This window comes from Otolemur garnettii, unplaced genomic scaffold (assembly GCF_000181295.1).
Source record: "Otolemur garnettii isolate 467f Iridium unplaced genomic scaffold, OtoGar3 scaffold00048, whole genome shotgun sequence".
Taxonomy (NCBI): domain Eukaryota; kingdom Metazoa; phylum Chordata; class Mammalia; order Primates; family Galagidae; genus Otolemur; species Otolemur garnettii.
In genome coordinates, this window is record NW_003852443.1 from 4589163 (window position 1) to 4613238 (window position 24076).

General features: G+C 36.8%; 1 protein-coding gene across 2 annotated transcripts in view; it reads right to left on the minus strand.

Annotated features, from left to right (window-relative positions):
• Positions 1-22293, minus strand: part of SSFA2 (sperm specific antigen 2) — a 35486-nt gene extending 13193 nt beyond the window's left edge. The window contains exons 1-10 of one of the 2 annotated variants that reach the window (XM_003791462.3): positions 21829-22293; positions 21455-21500; positions 17786-17835; positions 16905-16961; positions 14910-14949; positions 14725-14823; positions 13226-13434; positions 11658-12349; positions 4494-4566; positions 1061-1149 (exon numbers count right to left, since the gene is read on the minus strand). In XM_003791462.3, the coding sequence (XP_003791510.1) occupies positions 1061-1149; positions 4494-4566; positions 11658-12349; positions 13226-13434; positions 14725-14823; positions 14910-14949; positions 16905-16961; positions 17786-17835; positions 21455-21500; positions 21829-22033 (1560 nt within the window). In that variant the 5' untranslated portion in view covers positions 22034-22293. The remainder of the gene's footprint in view (positions 1-1060; positions 1150-4493; positions 4567-11657; positions 12350-13225; positions 13435-14724; positions 14824-14909; positions 14950-16904; positions 16962-17785; positions 17836-21454; positions 21501-21828) is intronic. The other variant, XM_023514162.1, reaches the window with a different exon arrangement.
• Positions 22294-24076: the final 1783 nt, after the last annotated feature.

Here is a 24076-nt window from a genome sequence, read left to right on the forward strand (position 1 = left end):
AAAAAAAAAAAAAGACAAGAATTTCTTAATTTTCTCCCCCAATACCTATAAACTTCCCCATATCTGTCCCCACCATTCCCTCCTTCCCTCCACTCTGAAAGGAAACTATGTGCCTTTGTCATAGCTCATCCCCCCATCTGTGTTTCCAATCACATCCTCCCCAGGACCAAGGTATTTCCCCAGTTTCATCCCAGATTCTTCTAGATCAAACTCTCTTTCTCATATAGTTCCTATTGTTAGCTGAACAACTTCCCCAAGTCATTCCCACATGAAGAAGACAGCACCCTTGTGTGACAGAACAGGCAATGTCCTCATGCTCTCGTCTTCACTGTCGCTTCACTCTCCAGTCACAATTTTTCATCACTGACCCCACCAGAACTCTCCCAGAAGCCGCCAGCCATCTCACTCCATGGCCACAGCCCTTCTCAAGGTCTCTCCTCCATCTCCCAGTTTTGTGTTCTGAGCCTCCTTAGAGATGTCTCTGGGCTGTTTACCCTTTAAATGCATTTGGGGTGGAATTTTTCTCATCTCAATTTTCTTTGAAATTTGCTTACAGGTGTTTTAAACACTTTCTGTGTACATTCTGTGTACTCCGCCTATAGACTACAAGCTCTTTAAGAGTAAATGTATGCCTGCTCTTTGAGTAATCTAACACACTCTAGCATAAAAGTCAGTATAACATTCAGCAAGTTATATAGATCCTTGCCCATTTTAATTATTAAATAAGGAAAACAATTACTGTAAAACACTGAAGCACAAATGACAATAGAAATTAGAAAAACAACAGACCAAAAAGGTTAATAATCAAAATAATCTCTTTACTGGTGGTCCAAAAATTAAGAAAAAGAAGTTTTTCTTTAATAGTCAGGAAAGCATTAGTGAAACTTGTAATTGGTAGTCAAATGCTTAGATGACATCTATATCCCAAAAGGAGTTTTATTCTTACTGTCATGTGAAAATTAAAGATTATACAGATTCAATCTTAAAATACATAGTTACTGAAAAATCACCTTAAAATGAAGAAGTTAATCACAGTGACTATTACAACAGAACATTTTACCTGAAGATGATTAAGGGATAGGCAATCTGCGGAATCTTCAGCAAAACCACTGCTATCGGAATGCTGACTTGCAGTACGTAACAGATGATCTGTCAATAAAAAAATGCAGTTATACAAACCCACTGAATAAGATTCTACTAAGAGCAATATCATCACAGACATACGATTCTCAACAGATATTAAGATACACAACACAGATCCCTTCTTAGAAAAGTGTGCATTACTTATGCAAAATTGTGGCTTCCAGGCATAAGAGGTCACTCAAATTCAACAAAAGTAAATCAGATTTTCTATCAGAAACTCTCAGTATTCAATTGTTAATTAAGCCTTAGTAAAACTATTTTGGAAAATTCAATTAATGTCTTATCCTTGGAGGACAGCTGGCTGAAGTAAAATACAGCTCTAATAAAATCAGAAGTCCCAAAGTAAACCATTCCCATTATGTAAAGATATCTGGGAGGCAAAATTAGAAGTTTAGACGTATATTATAGTGTGTAAAACTTTCTATCATCTTCCTAATAAGAAAATAAAAATATAACTACAGCCAATAAATTGAATAATTTGAAATACAAGGATACTTAAATGTCTCTGCTGTTTCATGTTTCAAATGATGTATTTGTAAGTTATGACATAATTCTTTCATAACAATTACATGAAACTCCATCAAACAGGTGCAACTAATACATTAATACTGCTAATTTTACAAAACCCTTCTGTTTATTTTTCTGCCTCAAAATTCAATTCTTGGTTAGTATAACCTTAAAAAATGTTTTACTTAAGGAAATAGGCCAGCTAAGCACAGCAAGCACGACCACACTCCATACATGAGACACTACGACTTTGGGAGAGACTTCCTAGTTATCACATTTATCAAAGGCAACACTGCATCAGACAGGAAAAATTATCCAGAAGTTCGAAAGCAACATGCTAAATAAAATGTTTACCAGAACCATTTCATTTCAGATTTGAACCATATAAAGAACCCGAAAATATAATTCAATAAAATATGTAATCTGTTGAAGTTCACTTGGTTTTAAAAAATATTCCACTGAAGACTCAGTTTCCATGGGATAAAATAATTTTCCCAATTAAAAATTCAGAATAAGTTTATAATATTGTTTTGAAACTTAAAAACTAGATAATCAAATGTAAGGAATTACTCCCTATCCTTGATATGTCTAGTAAACTGGAAAAATTGTGAAACTGAATTGCAACAAGCTATTACCATCAGTACTGATTAGCATTATATTAATGAAATCAACATCTTATGGCATAGCCTTATGGCACTGCAGTCATCACTAATTATGTATTTGCATGCCTTTTTAAAAAAACTAAGTTGTGAGGCTTCTGAAGGCAACAACCTTATGTAGTCTTGTTTGTATCCCAATAGCTAAAATAAGCTGGTAAAAAATAAGGTTTGCTGAATGAATCAATGGTTACTACTTCTTACTTCCTTAAAGCAACAACAGAAGTAAGCACTCACTTAAAAGATTTAGAAGTGAAATCATCTATCTGGTTGGACCAAGGTCAGCTGTCTGAAAGCCCAGGGCAACAGAGGGAGCAGCTCTGACCTGGGTTCTCTGCTAAGGTCTGTTGTATCTGCAACAGAGTGCAGTCTGCTGAGTTCATCTCACAGTCACTGAGCCCTGTCTGGGTTTACACAGGTTAGGTCTTACTTAGATTACTGAGGTTTCAGAACAGGTGTTGGGCAAAGGAAAGAACAAGGAGGCCCGAGTTCATGTTCCTGCTGGGTTTCATCACCACAAGCAGTAGCTTCTCTCCTCTGGAAAATGGAATAATGCTTCTATCTCACGTGGCTACTTCTGGAACTAAGTAGAATGTAGATGAAACTATTTTATAAACTATATTTCTGTTCTCAGAAAGACACAGTTCTTAATAGAAAAGAGTGGAAATAAAAATGATTGTATCTCTGTTCTGAACATGTAAAATGTGATTTCTGACTAAAAACTAGGAAGGTGGAGGAAACATTAAACTTAGAAAATAATATGGAAATTTTATTTCTCCAACATAAAAAGAAAGAACTCTATATATTCTACTAAAGAATATATTGTATGTCTTTTATAGTAAGAAAAAGTGTTGGACTTCTTTTGACAGATCTATCAAAAGGTAAAAAAAAGACTGAGTCATTAAACCTCCCTGGGTTCCAGTATGTAAATATTAGACTGGATTTGAGATTAAGGCAAGTTCCATCAAAAGTCCTACTACAAAAGTACTATACACATACTTACTAAACTTCTGAAGTAAATATATTACTTGTGATTCTAACTCTGCAGTTAGGATCAACCTAAGATACTTACATAGCTCATTATCCAAATTTGCTAGGCTACCTTTCAAAGTGACAAAAATAGCTCATGAAGTATCTTAAAAAGTAATTTTACTCTTTTTTATATCCTCCTTTTGACACACAGCAAAGCTGCTTTATCCAAGGTATCCCTTGTCTACTCATCTAGCGCAAGGACTCCACGATTACCCTGAACTCAGGTCAGAAACACATACATACATTTATGAACTTACAAGGGGAAGACATTTAAATAGCAAAGCTTGGCTGTGCCTAGCCAGAGTTATAGTGACCTGGTGATAGTGGAGCTCTTGTTTCTGAATCCGTATTACAATGAAAGAAAAATTCTATGCAAATTCTCTCTTATGAAGTAATTTCAGAGAACAAACATGTAATTTCCTATTTTAGGAACATACATATGAATCTGTGTTTAAAATAAAAAAAAAAAAAACAGGTTGGTTCAGCGTATGTAAAGCTTTAAAAATAAATAGTCCTACCTTCAGCGGTCATTTTAACTTCTTCCTGTCCCTTTGTCTACCTCAAAAGCTTTGTAAATTTGACGATCTGACTTTTTCTTTCTTGTTGCAAGTTAAAAGTGCAAGAATGGATTTAAAAGGTTCTTTGGTCAATAATTAATAATTCAAGAGAGGAATGTTATCTACAGCCACTCACCTTTGATCCACAGTTTGAATGTAATTTAACTAGGCTCACCTATTGCTGAAAAATGGGTGGTTTTTGCTAGAGACATATTTGTATAAGAAACCTAGTAGTTATATTTAAATAATAAATGCCCACAGATGGATGACACAAGTATGTGTTTCAATCACAACAATGTAAAAGGCAGCCCTACTTCCTATATAATCCTTATGCAGAAGTGAAAAATAGAGAGAGCACACAAAGTTGTGTAATAAGGTCATTACAGAATAAGCTAAATAATTCGCTTACGAGCACAAAATTCTTCAAGAAAATACAAAAAATTCTACAACCAAATGATAATGAAGCATATCTGCCTGTGTTCTTAGTCTTTTTATACTTATAGGTACTGCAAATACGGATACATAAAGGTCCTTTTCCAAATAAATTCACAACACTTTGTAAGTGTGCTTGGAAATTAGTGGATATTGTTCTACTTACCTCTTTTTGACTTGGTGAGACCCAGCTGGTATGTGGCGGGAACATGAGGAGCTTCTCCCTCTGTACTTTGAACCTAAAAGATGAGTTTAAAGTAGTTAAAACTAAAAGAATCAAAGAATACACTCTTGATAACTATCTTTAAACACATCATCCTAACGAACAGTCCACCAAAGCATTATATCTGTGTGTGTAACTTAAAGACATCCTGTCTCAAAATTATATTACAGAATGTTTCACAATTCAATTTTCTGATCTACTTTCCAGTTAACAATAGCACTCATTTGCAGCTTACGAAGAAAAATAACTGCATATTCGAGTCATTGCATTAAAAAGGGTTGCTATTAGATGACAATTAGATCTATAAGATACAGTTCTTCTCTAAGTGCTAAAAGTAGGGTCAATCCCAGGAGAAATGCTAAATGCTCCCTCCAGCAAACCAGGGCCCACACACAATTGCAGCAATTACACGTGATGTCTGAAAACGGAACATTGTGTTCCCACTGCAAAAGTTTCTAAAATCCCCCCCAATTTTTAAGAATCAAAAACAGCTCATGTATAAGACAGCTTTGTCCCGACATAAATGTTCTTTCAAGACATAACTTGGGAATGTAAGTGGAAAAGCAGGTTTCACTGCAGAACTAAAATGAGCCATAAATCCTTCCTGAAAACTCTGTTCAAAGAAGGTATGAAACCCACAAAAGTTGTCTTTTTGTGCTGCCTTTCTTTCCTACCTGCACAAACAGATAATTAGAAATTTTCCGATTCCTAATCACCATCTCCAGCCTGCAAATACTTGATTCTAACAAAAAACTAACTCCTATATGATTAAACATTTGGGGGGGCAGGGGGAGGGGAGAAAGGTGCACCAATTTCCTCATTTGTCTTATAATGATTAGTACTTAAATAGTTAATTACATCCTGTGAAGTACGCAAGCTAGCCAAATGCATGAGTTTCCAACGTTGAACAAATCAGAGAGGAAAGAGCAAGTAGGTTTTAGATAAAACTCTGGTGGTTTTGTGCTATGAATCTATTCAAGAATAAGAAATAACCACCATGAAATGTAAGAGTGAAATAACTACCATAAAAAAAAAAAAAGATGAAAGGTTAAAAGATATTATTAGCCAATTTAAAAACTGTTCTAATTTTTAGTATCTTTGTTCTATATAGTTCCCTGAACCCAAGTTTACAAATATTTGAAAACTCAAAGCACACTGGTCATTTAAAACCACACCTATAAATCAGATACATAAAATACGTTCTGCTATTCTCTGTCGTTATTTAAAAATTGTAACATATTCTTCAAAGCAGCAGACACCAAGTTCAACAGGAAAACCATTGTTTTGTATGCAAGAGAACAAAATGAGTTTTCTTTTTATATTCAACAAAAGGTCTATTATTAGCCTCTATTCAAGCCCAACCTTCTTCAAAGAGCTTTCTATAAACTAAATATCAACCGTATCAAAAAACTGTTAACAGAATCCAAACTCTTTATTTCTATTCTAGGAATCTCAGCTTAAGCAAAGCATTATGACAAAGCAAATTATAATCTCTCTCTTAAAGGTAGAATTATCATATATTTTAGTTCTTTACCCTTAAAAAACTCATTCCAAAATAATATGAACTTAAAAGATGTGTATCCCCGGTGTACCATCCTTTATGGCAAAAACAAACCAACAAAAAACCCATTCCCTCCATCTCTCTCCCTCGACCCCTTTCACTACAAATTCCATAATTAATTGTAAGAAATGAGTACTTAAACAAAAAGCACAGAATTATACTTTACTAATGAAGCTACTGAAATCAAAATCATTCTTCTCACTCAGCAAAATCATAGTACCCATTTGCTGAAGAGAGAAACAGACATGCCACCGATAATGGAGGAATTTCTTACTATATTTCACAATTGATCACAACTGCACAAAAGAAAGCAGTCAAACTCAAGACAGGACACCTCACGGAGAATTATAAAGCAAATACAGAACTTAGATTTATTTCTGTGGCCCAGTTCTCCCTCTTCAATGGTTTCGAATTCTCAGTACAACTCTGGTCATTAAATTAACAAGAACAGCCAAATAAAATCGATTAGTAATAGGTGTTCATTACGTTATTTTCTCTAATCTTTCAGTTTTAAACTTTTCATACTAAAAATGGGGAAAAAAAAAAAAACTCCACTGAACCAAAACGTTAAATTCTCTTGGTCTCAAGTGTTTGGGGATGTAAAGATGTATGAAAGCTTTAGAGTAACCCACATATTTGGGTTTTTTCATTTAAAAACATGTTTTCCTAAAACAAATATTGTATCTTTCCAAACCTAAGTCCTGTTAACATGACAGGCACCCACTTGGGTTTCCTAACAGATAAATAACATTTATTTTGACTAAGAAGCATCTTCTCGGCACAATACCACTGCTCTACAGAACAGCAGTACGTGGATGTTCTGGTAGCCCTTCCTCTAAGGTTCACAAAGATACTGTATAGCTCTTATACAAGGATTATATATAAAAATAATTTTTTTTTTTTTGAGACAGAGCCTCAAGCTGTCCCCCTGGGTAGAGTGCCGTGGCATCACAGCTCATAGCAACTTCCATCTCCTGGCTCAAGCGAGTCTCCCGCCTTCGCCTCCCAAGTAGCTGGGACTACAGGCACCTGCCACAATGCCCGGCTCTTTTTTGGTTGCAGCCGTCATTGTTGTTTGGCAGGCATGGGCTGGATTCGAACCCTCCAGCTCTGGTGTACGTGACTAGCACCTTAGCTGCTTGAGCCACAGGCGCTGAACCCAAAAATAATTTTCAAAAAAATCAAAACTAGAGCTTTAGAAATTACAATTCCGTCTAATTTTTAATGACATCTCAAAAAAATTCAAAAGGGAACATTGTTTTCCAAAGTAGTACTACAGGACTGCAAAGCAGATGGTGAGTTCTTATAATATCAGCCGATCTGACCTACAGCAAGTTGTAAAGTATAGTTAAGAGCAGCCAGTCTATACAAAGAGCTGATTCAAGTCTTAACCATACTACTTATGGGATAATGGCTTCTGACAATTATCTATGATAATTATCTCAGTTTTCTTAACTACAAAATAAAGATTAAAACTTCTACCTTACAGTTTCTTGGAAAGGTCAAATGAGACTACAAATGAAAGTCCTTTGAAACAGTAAAGCAGTAAAGATGTATAATAGGAGAGTTCTCTCTATAATCCTCTACCGCAACCCCACCCTCACCGCCCTGACAGGCACTGATATCAAAGACATTATACCCTTCAGGAAGACAGTGGAGAACCACTACTATAAAGTAGTATCAAATGTGGGGGGAAATGCCTCATCATTTGAAAAGGGAGAAAAATTAGAAAACAAATTACATGATTCTACTGTGAGTGGTGGCTCATGTCTGTAAATCCTAGGACTTGGGGAGGCTGAGGCAGGAGGACCACATTAGGCCAGAAGCTCAAGACCAGCCAGGGCAACATAACCACACACCATCTCCACAAACAATTTAAAAATCAGCTGGGTGTGAGGGTATGTGCCTGTAGTCCCAGCTAATTAGGAGGCTGGGGTGGAAGGATCACTTTAGTGTGGAAGTTTGAGGCTACAGTGAGCTATAATCCCCATCACCACATCCCAGCCTGAGCAATAGTGCAAGACCATGTCTCTAATGATTAAAAAATAATACACAAGTAGGCACAGTGACACATGCCTATAATCTCCACTACTTGGGAAGCTGAGGAAGGAGGGTCATCTGAGCCCAGGAGTTCAAGGCTGGAGGGAGCATTGATTACACTACTGCACTCCCACTCCAGCCTGGGTAACAGAGCAAGACTCCATTTCTTTAATTTAAAAAAAGAGAGAGAGATTCCTTTCTGTGCTAATTTATGATTCTGTAATTACTTGCAAATTTTTTCTTAAAAAAATCTTCCCAAATTTTTATGCAAACATAGAGTTTATTTTTACAGTACAGTAAATTCTTTTTTTCAGAAAAAAAAAGTAAGAGGTATTTTAGATATATATCAAGTAACAAAATGCAGTGGTTAACTGGGTTTTGAAATAACACACATCTATGCATATGTCATGTGATAAAGTTCATACTTACCTTCAAAAAACATACAGTTAAATTTGGAAGGCCAAAGGTACAAACTATTTGTCAAATATCTGATTGATTTGGGATAATTCCAAGATTAAGTCACAAGAATAAACATAAGAAAATGCTATTAGTTAAATCAACATACTATAAAGACAGCATTAGAAATAGTTACTAAACTTCACTAGCTTATAAAAGATGATTATGTATACAACCAATAATGGTTAGATTTAAAAATAAATTCATAATAGATGAATTCATTCATACAGTGAGCAGGCCACACAATAAATTGTTCACAGAAATACAAAGACAGAAGTTCTCCTTCCTATAACATTGAAGAAGTTTTTCTCTACACCTAGAAGGTGAACAGTTGGTTGAGCAGGATCCTTTTGTTTGTTATTCATACTCCTAATCTATGGCTCCAGAGTTACCATGGTGCATTCAAAATCAACCATTCAATAAGAACACAAGAGTTACCCAAGCAAGTTATTATGGATTAGAAAATTCAAATGTGGGGTTTTACAACTTTTAAACATACTATACTATACTTTTAAATAAACTTTATGAGGCAAGTTGACTTTTAATTGAAAATAATCACTGGCCTTTTTGTTTTTCCTTTTTTTAACACGTGACATGGCTATTTTCATTCTCCTGGACCTCCATCGCTTTTCTCATTTATTTAGCTCCCTTTACATTGAAATATTTCTTCTCTTTGCCTCTAGTGACTGTCCGATCTTACCTTCAGCCTCAGACTGATTAGCTGACTTCAGGAGCACAGGCACGTCTGCAATGCTTTCTCCTACCTATCCTCCCAAAGCATCTGGTATTCACATAATCAGTCTGGGAACTGGTTCACTGAGAGAAAGAGAGCACTAACTTATAGTTACTCACTGTTTTCACAGGAAGAAAGTTCCCAACAGGGATCAAATCTCAACCGAAAGGGGTTCGAAAGAAAAACAGTCAAACTACTTTGAATGGGATCTAAAAGTCTGCTTCAGTAAGATTGTTCTCTTCATTTGTCAATATGAGTCAAATGCTTGGGAGAAGAGGAAATTAAAGCAGCACATTATTTCCCTTCTTTATCCATTGTTCTACAGGCTCTCTTTAAAGTTCCCAAAGGGATAAAAACACAATTCTAGAAGGTTTTCAATCCATGCTTTAAATACATCTGAAGAACAAGGATTTATTATCCTTAAAATACCTTATATTTACAATGTCGCTATGGTTGACCATGTATTCTTTTTTGAAGACAAAAATCTTCCATTATTCTTCACTCCCCAATGTTGCACTTTAAAAAATTTTTCAGAAAAATAACGCATTACTTTCTTCATTAACTGTTTTTGCCAGCAGAGGGAGCAAAAAATATATAAAACCTAAAGTTAACTTGCCACCAAAGAGGATCTAGCACTTTGGTCTTTGTTTAAAAGATCTTCTATGGTATCTTAGACATTAAAACACACACACACACACAACTCTGTAGCTTAGAATTCAGAATTCTAAAAATTAAAAAAGAACACTGACTTCTGTGAAAATACACATTAAAGAGTGCTGTTCAATCTGAGTCACCAATATCAGACTCAGATTTGCAACTACCTAACATACTTTCAGTGGACTTTAATACTCTACTATTGTATTAAAACAAGGAAAGTGATTTTCATGTGTAACTGTCATAAAAGAGGGGCCTTGAAGGAAAGCAAGAATTTATATTTCAATTTTGAGTGCTGGGATATGCTTAGGCCAAAACAACATCAAAAAGAAATCAAAGAGTGAAGCCGAACAAAGAGAAGTTTTAACGTAATCATCATGTAGCCCTTTCACACTCAATGTGAGAAATAAATTATGCCAAAAATTATAAAAATAGGAGCTATACAAAAATACATAAAGAAATAAAATAAAAATAATCTCACAAGAAAATCTAAAATATTCCAAAGGGCTGATCCTGGTCTTTTTATTTCATTTTTAGTAACTGAAGTACTAAAAGACTACAAAACAGCAAACAGCTACTTCAGCAACTAAAATTTTGTAATAAATAAGAAATTCCCACTAGTGTGAAAGAGACACACTCATCTAAAAGGATCTTTATGGGAAGAATCAATTATCTTGTTTCCTATTCCCTAAATTAATAGCATGTGAAGCTAAAACTACTGTGAACTATTACTAGAATTCATCTTTTGTAATAAATTTTAAAAAGAAAAATTACACATTATATGATGTATAGTCACAACTCTTCACCAGCACAAATGTGATGCTGTTTCCTCACATGTACAGTAAGACCGTGACTACATGCCTCACGGACTGAGATAAAGTATTTCAAGGGCCAAGTACACTGCCTACCACAGCGCAGGTGCTTGATAAACTTGCTTCCTGTCACAAGTTATATAGCTCCAACTCCAAAGTATTAGCAACTACTATTCAAAAGCAGTTTTAGTTGAACCTCACCCAAATATTTTTACAGTGTCCATTTGAAAATTTATAGTAATGAGCAGGAATCTCTCTTGGATACCAGAATTAACCAAATATTGGTCTTCTGGGCTTGCAAAGACCCTAATCAGTGGCCTTTCAAATTTCCTTCAAGGTTCCCTCTCCTCCCCTTCCAGTGTGCATCGTCTTCTTGTTCTTTCCAGGCCTGGCCCAACACTCATCCTGAAAGCCTTTATCACACTCCTGACCACTGGTATCATTAAGATCTCCAAGGCACACAGCAACCTGTGGCCTAGGCAGAACCCAGACCCCTGTTTCATTCCAAAGCCTGAGTTTTAACTATTATGCAATACTGACTTGAATTTAAATATCCTCTCTCAGGGGACACCCTCAGGGCTTTCTTGAACGTCAAAATCTTACCCTTGGGGAAAAAAGGGGGGGTTAACGTTCAAGTATCAGCTAGTAGATGACAGAGGATCTGGAGGAGGTGATCAACTGCTCCATTACTTCCACATCACATAGTCCTGGGACCAATTTGTGGTTTGTAAAACAGAAGCCTGGAAAGTGAAATGCCTTTTTCTAGAGTATAAACCTATCAGCTACCTCTCATTTTATGAACATCGTTAGCACTTGTTTTTCTCTAGCTCACTAGCTGGTTTTTTACTTACCTCTTCCATTTCGAAGGAGTCCTTCTGCTGTGTCATTACGTGTCTTATAAATGAGATTGTCGGCAGTGCACATGGCTCTTTTTCAGGTGTGGACATATGAACATTTTTCAGCTCACTGCTGTTTTCCAGCTCACTGGAAATGCTGAAATCATTACCTAAAGGAGATTCTACAATACCAGATTCCTCACCCAGTTTACTCTCGGGACTTTGAGCTTGACTTTGTTCAGCTTCAGGTTCTTTGTTAAAATTACTACTTGCTTCATCAGAAAGTCCATCAATATCAGCACTCTCCACAACAGTTGCTGAACTACCTGAGCTTTCTTCTTTAACCGTAGCCAACATAAAAGATGAGTCTTTCTTCTTTACAATTTTTTGAGATTTTGGATCATTTTTATTGCCACTTTCTTCAATAACTGAAACATTTAGAATCTTTCCTTTTTCAGTTGTTGGGGAAGGACTACTACCCTCTCCTTTCTCTGTTTTGTCAACACATAAATTTAGTTTTGATAGTGTTTTCATTAAACGATTTGCAGTGTTACTTCGGGTTAAAGGTGGAGGTGCGTCTGTCTCCTTGGTAGAGGTCACCGAGGACATGCTTCCAATCCTCTGCAGGGGAGTCCCAGAGACTTGGGAATATAAAGAAGAAAATGCATTGGCCACAGTAGTAAGCACTTCAATTTGACGAAAACGGCCTACCAAAAGGAAAAAAAAGCATTAGTTATATGTATATGTTTGTTTACATATATATACACACATCCACAAAAACATACACTATGGTAAAAATTTCAATAACTGTATTTGGGCCACAAAAATTTTAAAACCATATTTTTGCCTCATCTAACACGTGAACCTTCTCTACTTTTATTGGGCGGGAATAAGGGAGATTTTTACTCTATACACCAGAATTTATTACATGTATTTTTAAAAGCAGAAATAAGCACAGATCCTGATGGTATGTGTAACACTAAATATCACAGGAAAAACTAGCTATTGATCTACAGCTATGATTCTGTTTTTGAGTCTTAGACTCCATTAACACTCTTCCAAATGTTTTCCTAAGAAAATGCACATAAGTATATATTTTACACTTAACTGGGGCAGAGGGGTGGATATCTAGACCTTTTAAAATGGATCCATGAACAACATAGAGAATCCTATTTTTGGAACTTTTGGTCAACAGAAAAAAAAAACAGTAAATATACGAGTGAAATTGATTTTAGATTTATAGAAAACCACTTGATAATGACTGACTTCATTTAGAGTCAACAAGGCCCCTCCCCTATTCTTTTCTTCCTGAACAAGAATATCTGGGGATAAGGATAAAGTTCTGCAAGTCAGTTATGGTAACAATTAAATGAGTCAAGAATTGGAAAGGAGGGATAAGAATAGGTAAGTTAGCCCCTATACACAGAATACATCCAGAATAGTAAAGTAACTACTGCATTAATTAGCCTCATTAGTTAACTTTCTAATGCTATTCCTGCAAATCAGTACAGCTTTACAAACAAGACCATCTTGCTGTATATGCTATAATTTAAAAATAATATCCTAACACTTATAGACCTTACTTGTTAAGGCATAATTTGGGTTTTCTACTTCCATCCGTTGCATCTGAGCACTCAGAAAGACTTTAATATCTATCCCTCTGGCAAATGATGATGAATTAAAAAATCTGGAAGGAATTTTAGAAGCAATATCTGGTTCATCGCGTCCGAATCCAAGATTATAAAGAATTTCTTCAGGATCTTCCTCATAAAGTTCTAACAATTCGGAAACACTACAAAAAGAGAAAAAGAAAAAACACGAAAATATAAAATAAATGTAGCATCCACATCACATTATGACAAATATATATTCTTGCTTTCCTGTGATAAAAGCTTTTTTCCTCAGCTTCTGCTCTTTAAACTATTACTGACTTCACCATCTTGACACTAGGGAGACAGAGCCCTCACAAAGTGTCCATTCTAAGCTGCCAGTGTGGGAAAAGCAAGCTAACCCTGAAGATCACTCAGAGACTCTCTACCATGTGATTCCTCACCTTATTTTTTTGGTCATTTTAAGAGAGTCCCAGTAAAGCAGCTAAAACAGAGTACAGATGAGGAAGAAGGAATAGACAGATTAAAGAAGAAATGAAAAGGGAAACGCACTGGGCAGTTGGTGAACGTTGGTACTGAGCGACACTCCGGGCAACGTGAGCTTTTCTGCTCGCTTTGTCCTATGAGAGGCAATTGTCTTAGGAGGGACAATAAAGGTAACAACCTGATTTCAGAAAAATAAGGGAGGAGCTTACTTTCAACTTTTCTCTAACAACTCAGAAGTAAGAGGAGGAAGGTATGGAGAATATGGGTTATACAAAGCCCTAATTCTACTGGGTATTAAACATCTATTATCCCTTCCCTGGCATGCCAGTCACAATCCAAGCTGAAGAACAGTGAAAAATTAAAGATGAAACTTGAACAAGACATTTCAATTTGCTTCAGAGAAATTGCTCAAATTCCAATGCAGCAATTTGGGTAACAGTTTAGACTGCTTCCATAGGCACCTGTATTGGCTCGTTTTAATATACCATATATTTTAAAGACCTTTGGTTTTATATGTTGAAAAAAAATTCTTAAATATCAAGCTTTAACTTAGAAAGCTTTATCTGATTCTTATGCCAGCTTAATCCCTAACAGAATGGAGAATTATGTTAACTTAATCCCTAACAGAATGGAGAACTTGGTTCTCTATAGTTAGAAGTTATTCCACTCTGGAATTCCTCCCTCACGTCGTAGATAGGGCTCAAAATATTTATGGATCCAGCAGCATTACAAACCCACCTACTTCTTTTTATTTAATATCAAGGAAAGAGAGAAAGAGAGAGAGAAAGAGAGAAAGAGAGAAAGAGAGAAAGAAAGAAAGAAAAAGAAAGAAATAGTTCCTATCAGTTGTGTTGGTCCAGGAAACACCTTGGGTTCCTTTTGATTCATACTATCAGTATTAAATCTAAAAGCAAAAAAAAGTGGTAAGAGTGGGTCATCTGTAACACTATGTGATATGTGATTCCACCATAATTTCAGAATTTTACCTGGAGACTGTCCCACTACTCTTCCCAGATCCAGTGGAATTCATACTTCTCCCTTTCTGATGAAACAGTAGTCTTCTCTCTTTGGCCAAGATATTACTGCTATGAACACAATCAGATTACACAAAACTTTATTCTCATTAATGACTTTCATTTCTAAAAATGAATACAACAGGATAACTACATACCAGTTTTCCATTTGAGCATCACTTTCATGGAGGTGGTTGGCTATAGATAAAAACAACAAACAGAGCACAACTGTTAGTAGGACCATAACTATTCTAACAAAACTACTAAGAAAGCAAATTACCTATAATATTATAGTTAAATGTCTATATGTCAAACTCTTGTCTTAGCTCATTAAATCTGCACTATTGAAAGTAATACACAGAGAGACAAGAACCATCCCAGAGCTTTTCAAGGGTGGTTTTATTTGTTGACGATGTAAAACTACCTCCACTTGAGTGCTGAAAGTAAAATGACCTATAAATACCAATTAAATTTCCTTAACAGGTTAAAAATAAGTCATGAAGAAGACTTATAGGGGCTGCTAATTATTAAAAGCTTTTTATGGAGAATATTACAAGAGCAAACATGATTTAACACTAAATGCAGCAACAGTATACATTAATTTCTAATATGGATTTTTTAATACAACTGATTTTTCATGCACATAATTTAAAAACTTCTACTCATTTCAATATACATTTTCTTTTAAAAATTGCCTTGAAAAATAAATAAATAAATAAATATGAATTGCCTTTCAACTTTACCCTAAATTAAAAAATAGGTGCTGTTAATGTCTAGAGTGAGTTACATTTATTGCATTTAACCTTTATAGACAAATGTAGAGAATGGAATTATAGCCATATCTATTTCAGCACACTTGAATGGGATTAAGTACAGACATATCTCTTTCAGCACATTTGATCTTTTTTTTTCATTTCCAAACTGCAAAGTCATGGCAATTTTGTTGTTTTGTATATCCACCACAAAGATGCCTAACACACAGCCCTCAGGAAATATTTATTTAATGAATGAAAAAAGCCTTGAAATACATGTAATTTTCAGTTAAAAAAACCCCCAATAGCTCCATTATTTAATATTATGAAACTAACAAAGCAGATATCAAAAGTACTATTTATAGAAATACTGAAGTACGTTTTAATAAGGGATTGACAACATGTTCCAACTGTACTAATTAGGAAGCAGTAAGTATAAGCTCACCCCAATATTTGTTCCTTGAAAACATATTGACAAAAATAATAAAAACCAATATATCCACATATTCTAAAATTTTCAATGTTAGAAGATTTTAAATAAGTATTCTATTTTGCTGACAGATTTAAAACAACAAAAGATGAAGGATATTAATCTCAGCAGATAAATTCATTATTCATCAACTTACAAGGTTTAAAGATTTAATAAAATTAATTAAATATATATACACACACACATTAATAACCCAGCTCTATAACCTATTCAAACTGATAAAACTGAAGTACAACCAATAAGCTATAAATTAGCTTTTAAAAATACCAGTAAAATAATTAAAAACTCTTAGTTTCATGTGGTGGAAACCTGTCTTATAAATCCACTAGAAAACATTACATAACCTGTAAAAATTTAAAAATAGCACAACTTTTAAAAATACTAATGCACTCTGGAATTGGTGCCAGCACAATGGTTTCTAATTAAATTCTACTAATTCTGCTATTTCTCCTTTGTCCTTTAATCTTCTAAAAATCAGTAAAAAGAGGAAGGGGAAAATGAGATACTAAATGCAATATAGAAAGACGAGCTACAGCTGTATGACATGAGTCTACTTCACACTAAAAATAAGCTTCCATTTCGTTTTCTCATGCATAAATATTTAAGCTTCCTTCCTTCTTTAGGAGGATTCTTCCCTCAGTTATATTACCACACTCCGTCAGCAACAGTTCCTTTAAGCACGTAAGTCCAAGTAAGACACATTTCACAATGGTTTTTCAGAGCCATTCCTACACGTTATCTTACGGCAATGGCTAGATTATTAACCTATTAACAAAGGTACTATGAAAAGTGTCTTAGTCATTTTTAAGACCTTTAAATACAGCTCTGAGGATCATAACCCGAAAGTCCTCAACTTTTACATTTTTTGTTAATTTGGAAAGTATACAAAAATATCATTCTTGCCAACATACCTTCAGCTCCCAAAGACAAATCATCTTCAAAACTGCCCCCATTTCTCACAAGCACACCTGAAAGAAACATTTGAAAATTCAGAACGTTCATCTTGGGGTTTTGTTCTTCCCAATTCCCATATAGCTAAAACAAATAGACCCAGGAAAATATTTTATAATATGCTGCAAAATGTTTCAGATGGGAATGTAGTTCAAAATTAATCTGATTATATAATTTCAAGAAATATACCTTTTTACTTTATTGTAAGACTCATGTGCAGCCATGTAAAGTTCTCAGAAGCCAATCAGCAACCTAATTTATACTCAGCACACCTTTGAAGATGTTCAATTAGATAATGTATCTTCCCCTAAGTTTCACGGAAAACCAGATCCCAAAGCAATCACTCTTCCTACCTACCTCAGGAGCACAAAAGCTAGATTTTCCCGACACTGTAAATGTTTTTTATATGCCTTGCCACTACCTGCACATTCTTGTTGTACTTTGAACTTTAGAATTCTGTCTTGCACAGGTGGTAAAATTTCAGGTGTGGCAATTTCAGTTAATGTAAGCAAAGAAATACTGCACTAAAGTTGACTCAACTCTACTTCACTCCATACGTATTTTCCTTATATTTACATATCACATATTTAATTAGTCTTTATAATATCTAACTGGACAATAAAAATATAAGTTTCACATTGTGGAAAGGTTCAGTAATTTGCTTAAATGCACCACTTTATGGTTTATAATAATGTTTCTCCCTTTTGGCTTTTAGCTCTAAACAACAAATTTTGTAAACATGAACTGATTCACTTTTTATAACTCATATATATACAGTTTCACCCAGAGAGCAAATGAAGTAAGACTATAGAATAGATTTAGAAAGGCAACTTTCTCTTACCCTTGAGTGTACTACTGCTTTGCTCATCCAGTGAGGCTCCCAAAGGTGTACTAAAAGCACATAAACATATAAACCTTAGTCTCGGGAAAAGTTGTCTGGAACAGTTGTCACTATACAGCCTTACTTAAAGGATTACAGCTATGCACACTTCTAATCACAGTTAAACTCTCCTCCCAAAACACACAAGGCATGCAAGTGGATTACATAAGTAATATTCTACTAACTAAGCAAATACCTACTGTCAAGTCAGTTTACTGGGAATGATTTTATCACATGTTTGATCTGCCAGCAATTAAGAGCACTTAAGAGCAGGAATGGCAATTACAAATTACATGATTTGACAATTTCTTTGCAAACACAAAACAAAACAAAAGAACAGAATGACACTAGGTATTAAGAAAATGTCTGCTCCTCTCAATCCCATCCATAGATACAGAAAACAGAATTTGGAGAAAATGAATCTTCAGTAGTAACTTCAAAAAATTTAAAAGTTCAGCGTAATTAGCCAGAAGGCTCAACACTTTCCTTAAACCTTACGTTAATCACTAGCATCTCAGAGCACCACCTACTGCCTCCCTTGCCCAACAACTATCTTTTCAACGTAAATGGAGAAGCCTGGGATTCACTTTTCTGATTTTAAACTGAAAAATACATATAGTCTTCATTTAACTTTGGAAAGTACTGAAAAGTTGGCTTGATAGCCACTACTAAAATTTTTTCACATTCTTGTAGGGCAAATAGAAATGACTTAGAAATTTCTTTTTTCAAATACAAAAGTACTCGGAGTTCTCTCAAAACTTAGTTATAGTAAAGAACACAATGTTTTATTTTGAAAATTCTATTTTGTGATGCAAACTTTTCTTCCTTATTCTTGTTAAAAATTCACATCAGACCTGGGATAAATCATGAAAATATGTTTCAAAAAAATGTTACTAAAATGGGAATTAAATGTTACAACTTTCTGCAAGCAATGGCTGTTCTTTGAAAATTAGTGCTTTTGAAATGTCAAAGAATCACAAGCAATTAATAAAACCTTTAAGTTTTTGTGTATATTTTAATAATATTCTAATTTATACCATTAAAAGGTCATTTTTCTTTCCTGATGGCTATTTTCTTAGTTAGATCAAAACACTGTATTATTCCACCAGCAGATATTTCTACTGGTCTACATGCTAACAGAAAATGGCAAATAAGCAGACTATAAATGGCATTCCCCTTCAAAAACAAATCTCACTCTTTCTGATAGAGTGAGATTCTCCTTTCCAAATTCCATCAAAATCGCTATTCTTTCTTAAATGGTAACTCAAGCAATTTGTTTCCACTTAGTTAAAAAAAAAAATAAGGATTCCTTTCAAAGAAAGAAATATGGTATCTTTGTTCAGAATATGGATAGCAATAAAAAAAACAGAAAATATTTAAGGACGCATCATGGGAGAAAATGGTATTCTAAGGTCATTTGTACATAATGTACAAAATATACAGATGCCCAACTCTGGCAAGGAACTTAAATTGCTATGTTAAAAAAAAATACAGTTGCAACATATCCTAGCAGTTGAATCCATGATATTATAGTCGACATTAAAAGACTACTTGTTCTAGCTTTCCTGGTTACAAATGAATGATGCCTTTGTATGGAATAAGTGCAATTATAGGAAACAAAAAGGAAACCTATGAGAGAAGGAACAGCAGACTACAGAATCTGCTCACATAAATCAGTATGAAGAACAAAACTTCTGGAATCTTCAGGGATGATTATGTCCTGGTAAATATCAACATTTGCCTATTCTATTTATCTTAAAAAATGTACTTATTTACTGTCCATTTGATACGATCTCTTATACAATCTTAATTTTTATGCATCAAAAAATAAAGTGATTCTTCTCTTGCTTTTAATTTTTTTTACTCTTTTGAACATACACTTCAATTTAAACAATAAAACTCTATAAATTTATTTTGAAGCCAAACCTATTTTAAGATACCAAGAGTTAAGAGGAAGCCAATACTGTACTTAGGACTGTGTTTAAATCAAGAATAAGATGAAAGGTTTTAGACCATCTCAGTAAAAGTAACAAAATATCCTCTTTAGGCATATTTCTAATGAGAAACTTGAAAGATAGATCTTAAAGGCTAGATCTGAAAGGTCCTGAAGATGCTTATTTAAAAATTTCAATCTTCTGGGTTTTATGCTATTTCAGTACTTTACAATTAAATGACCCAGTGGCACATATAATTCCTTTTTTTTTTTTTTTTTTTTGAGAAAGAGTTTCACTTTGTCACCTTTGGTAAAGTGCTGTGGCATCATTGCTCACAGCAACCTCAAACTTTTGGGCTCAAGCGATTCTCTTGCCTCAGCCTCCCAAATAGCTGGGATGACAGGCCCATGCCACAAGGCCCTCATATTTTTTAGAGATGAGGTCTTGCTCTGCCTTAGGCTGGTCTCCAACCTGTGAGCTCAGACAATCCACTCACCTCGGCCTCCCAAGTGCTGGGATTACAGGTGTGAGCCATGGTGCCTGCCTCATATAATTTCTTGATGTGCTCTGAGTAGAACCACCTAATATCAAGGCTATATTCTTGAATTTGAAAATCAGAGGGTTACTCTGGGCTCCAAGGACTTCAAGTGGTATGTTAGTCTGTGAAACTTTAAAGACATGTTCCAAACATTTCATGGTATCTCAGAAGGGTCTATAACACCTCCAAAAAAGGGTAAGGAGTGCTGTAGTTAAGAGTATTCAGTAAAGGTTCCAGTCAATTCATCAAAATCAGGCATTAACATAGTAGTAGCCAGTGTTTTATTATACCTGCCTTTAGGGGAGAAAAATAAACTGGCATAAATGAGAATCACTTTCAAAAAAAAGAAGACAAAGTAACTTCCCTAACTCTAGAAGCTGAAAAAGAGAAACCTATACTGAGAAAAAATATCCTCAGAAGCCAACACCAACAAAAGCAAAAACTACATTGTTCATGTAAGATTTTACACGTAGCAAATAAATTGGAAAAAAACTTTAAAATATGAAGCGAGCACCTTCACTGCAGTCAGATTTACTTGTCAAACATTTTTCTTACCAGTTGCCAAAGCATGTAATTAAACAGACTTAGGCAGTCTGAATGCCTGTAAAGCTTTATTTCCCTTCTGTGAACTCCAGGGCCATTTGACAAATCCAAGTCCAAGAAGTAAACTACAAAAACAAACTTAGCTAGTTTTAATAGTTCCCTCAACAAAATGAAGGAACAGAAACAAAATTAGAGCCCTTTTAGGGCAGTTAAGTAAATTAAATTCACCTAACACTCACCCAAAAGGGCAACGATTCGATGCCAGTTATAAACACGCCAAACAAAAGCAAAATACCCTGTGAAATATGAGAATTCTTTCAAATAAAAAGAGAACGAACATAATTCAGCATTACTATGTGTTTCAGGTTTTTGATCGTTGATGCCAACATCATGCACCGACAACCTAAGTCTTAACAACTGTCACCAAATAATCAGCACTCACAGTACTTCCATTTCTAATCGCTTAAAGGAGGAAGCTATCCGCCGACTCTCTTTCCGGTTTATAGCTTAAGACGACCACGGGACCCACAGCGACGAGGCCCGAGTCACTCTTCTTGGCTGTCCCATCAACACGGATCTCCCTCCAGAACCCAGGCAGCGAGAGTACGGACTCACCGGCAGTCCTTGAGCCATATGGCGATCTTCTCGTTGGGCACGTTTCCTGCGGGAAAAAGCGAGGGGACAGTTCGTTACCGACCCCAGAGGGAGGCCGAAGGCAGGTCACCTGGACAAGTGGGAAAGTCTCCTGGGGGCAAAATGCAGCCTAAGCAACGTCTTAGCGTCCGTCAGAAGGGAAATCAGATGGCATCCAGGTGTCTATGTTGACTCTGGAGACGCCTTGCCAAGCGCGCGCGTTTAAAGGTCGGAAGCGTCCCCTCTCCCCTCGGCCTATCAAGCCCCGAGTCGCTCTCCGCAGACGCCCAGGGCGCACGAGACTTTCCCCGGCCCTCCAGCACCCCCGGCCTGCGCGGCTCGCTGGGCGCACTGACCTCTCTCTGGGGCCGCCGGCAGCTTCGCGCTTGGGAGGTCCTCCTCGTCGTCCTCGTCCTCGTCCTGCGTCGTCGCTTCTGTGGACAGATCCTCCGTCTCCGACGCTTGCCAGGAGCTGCGGCACTTGGCCCAGGCCTTCCTCCTGCGACTCGCCACTTGCCACTCCAGTTCCTCCTCCGCCTCCGCCGAGGACGGCCGGTCCATGGCCGCACCGGGGGCTCCGCTGCCCCAGCTGGAGCCTGCGCGAGATACGGCGGCGGCGGGGACCCCCGCCCTTGCTGTCAGCGCCCGGCCGGGCAGGGGGCCCCGGGGAGCTGAAGCGGGCGCCGGAGGAGGAGGAGGAGGAGGAGGAGGATAGGAGTAGGAGGAGGAGGGGACAGGGAGGGAGGGAGGGTAGGAAGGGGAGGGAGGGGGCGGAGGGCCGGCGCTTCACATGAAGCCGGCCGGGCGCGGCGCGGGAGCGCGAGTGGCCAGAGGGAGCGCGGCTGGGAGCTGGGAGCCGAGCGCGGCCCGGCCTCCGCCTCATCCCGCGCCCCCGCCCGACGCGCCTGGGGCCGGCGCGCCGCCGAGCCCGCCCGCCTTCCCGCGGCGGCGCGCCACGCCCCCTTCCGGCCGGGGACGCGCGGGGAGGGGCGGGGGCGAGGGGAGGGGCGGGGGCCACCGGGCCCTCAGGTCCCGCCCCCGCCACTGCCCGTGGAGCAGGCAAGATTTGTCTGTTAATAATCTTTTCTTCTCTCAACTGTTCCTCCCCCATCCAGAAATAGTAGTAAAGTTGGGAGTCTTACAGAACGCCCCAGCTTGAAAAGAAGTGTGTGACTGGGGTCCCTGAAAGGTATTCATTGAAGAGCCTCCTGAACGTAGGATATTTAGTGTCCGAGGAATTTTGGTAAGGATGAAAGGGAGACGAGTGATTGGTATTGCCAAAATGTCAAAACTGGAAAAGACTAAGCTTCGTGGAGGGCTTTCCTTCTTGAAGTTATTTATCGTGGTTGTGTTCTGTGCGGAAATGAACTGTGAAAGAATATTTGATCTCAGAGCTTCACATTGAAGTGTAGGAGCATAGAGCAAAGAATGATTGAGACAGTGTAGGAAATAATTGCTTGGATTTGGGTGAGACAAGATGCTACAAGAAAGTGATGACGGGGTTCACAACTATTTTTAAAATGAGCTTCAGCTTTCCCTTTTGTTATTTAAAAAATTCATTATCAAAAAGACTCAAATTCTATCCAAAGTCAGACACAGTGTGACAACAAGCAACAAAGTCCCTTAAATGTTACATCTAAACTATCTACACATAGAAGGAAGCCTTCCAATATTTTATTGTACTTGCCTATACTCTGAAAAACAAGTTAGAACATTTTTTGATCTTAACGTAATTGTAAAGAATATTTTTTCATAAACATAGTATTTTAAGGAAGAAGTTTATTTCATTTGAAATTAAAATCAAATGATTTTTTACCATAAAATCATGGCAAAATTCCTAATGGAAACATTCAGGTTACAAAGTGACTAAACGTATTGTCATTGATAGGTAAAGGAAATGGTAGTTTGTGTACAATTTAGAATATAAAATGTCCTGGGAATGAAATGGTGCCTAGTTTTTGTCCAGACATTTATACATAAGTCATAGACTACTGAAATACCACACTGATTTTCCTGCCTGCATTCTTTCCTATCTCCCTTCTAGCACATTGCTCCCAATTTATAATTCTCAGAATGTTTCTCTATTTCTTAATGGTTTACTAATATCCTCAAAATCAAATCCCAAATCAAGACTAGCTTTTTAGAACCATCATAATATTCCCCAGGACCTTATATATTTACTAAAAAAGGTAAGTGTAACTAGAACAGTGATACTAATATCTCTGGCTTGAAGTTTTACTATTAGAGAACATTTCTTTGAACCTGTAAGGCTTTTCAGGCTTCAGGAGTCCTATAGAACAACACAGGTAACAGGTTAGTGGTCCCCCCCTCCCAAAAAAAGGCCAAAATCTAGCTGCCTGTGCAGAAGGTAATTAAAGAGAGGGAGGGAGGAAAGGAGGTACTTAGAGAAAAGGCATTGAAAGGGCGGGTCAAATGCCAGAAAATATGCGGTCTTCACAGTTTCATGCAGGGCCTTTAAGGATCCCACCGTGTCCCTCTGGGGCTTCTAGCTTCAGTTCTATATTATCCACATGCTGTTCCTAACTCTCTGTTCTTGCCTCTAAATTCATTCCTGTTGTTTTTGCCCAATATCTTCATTACTTT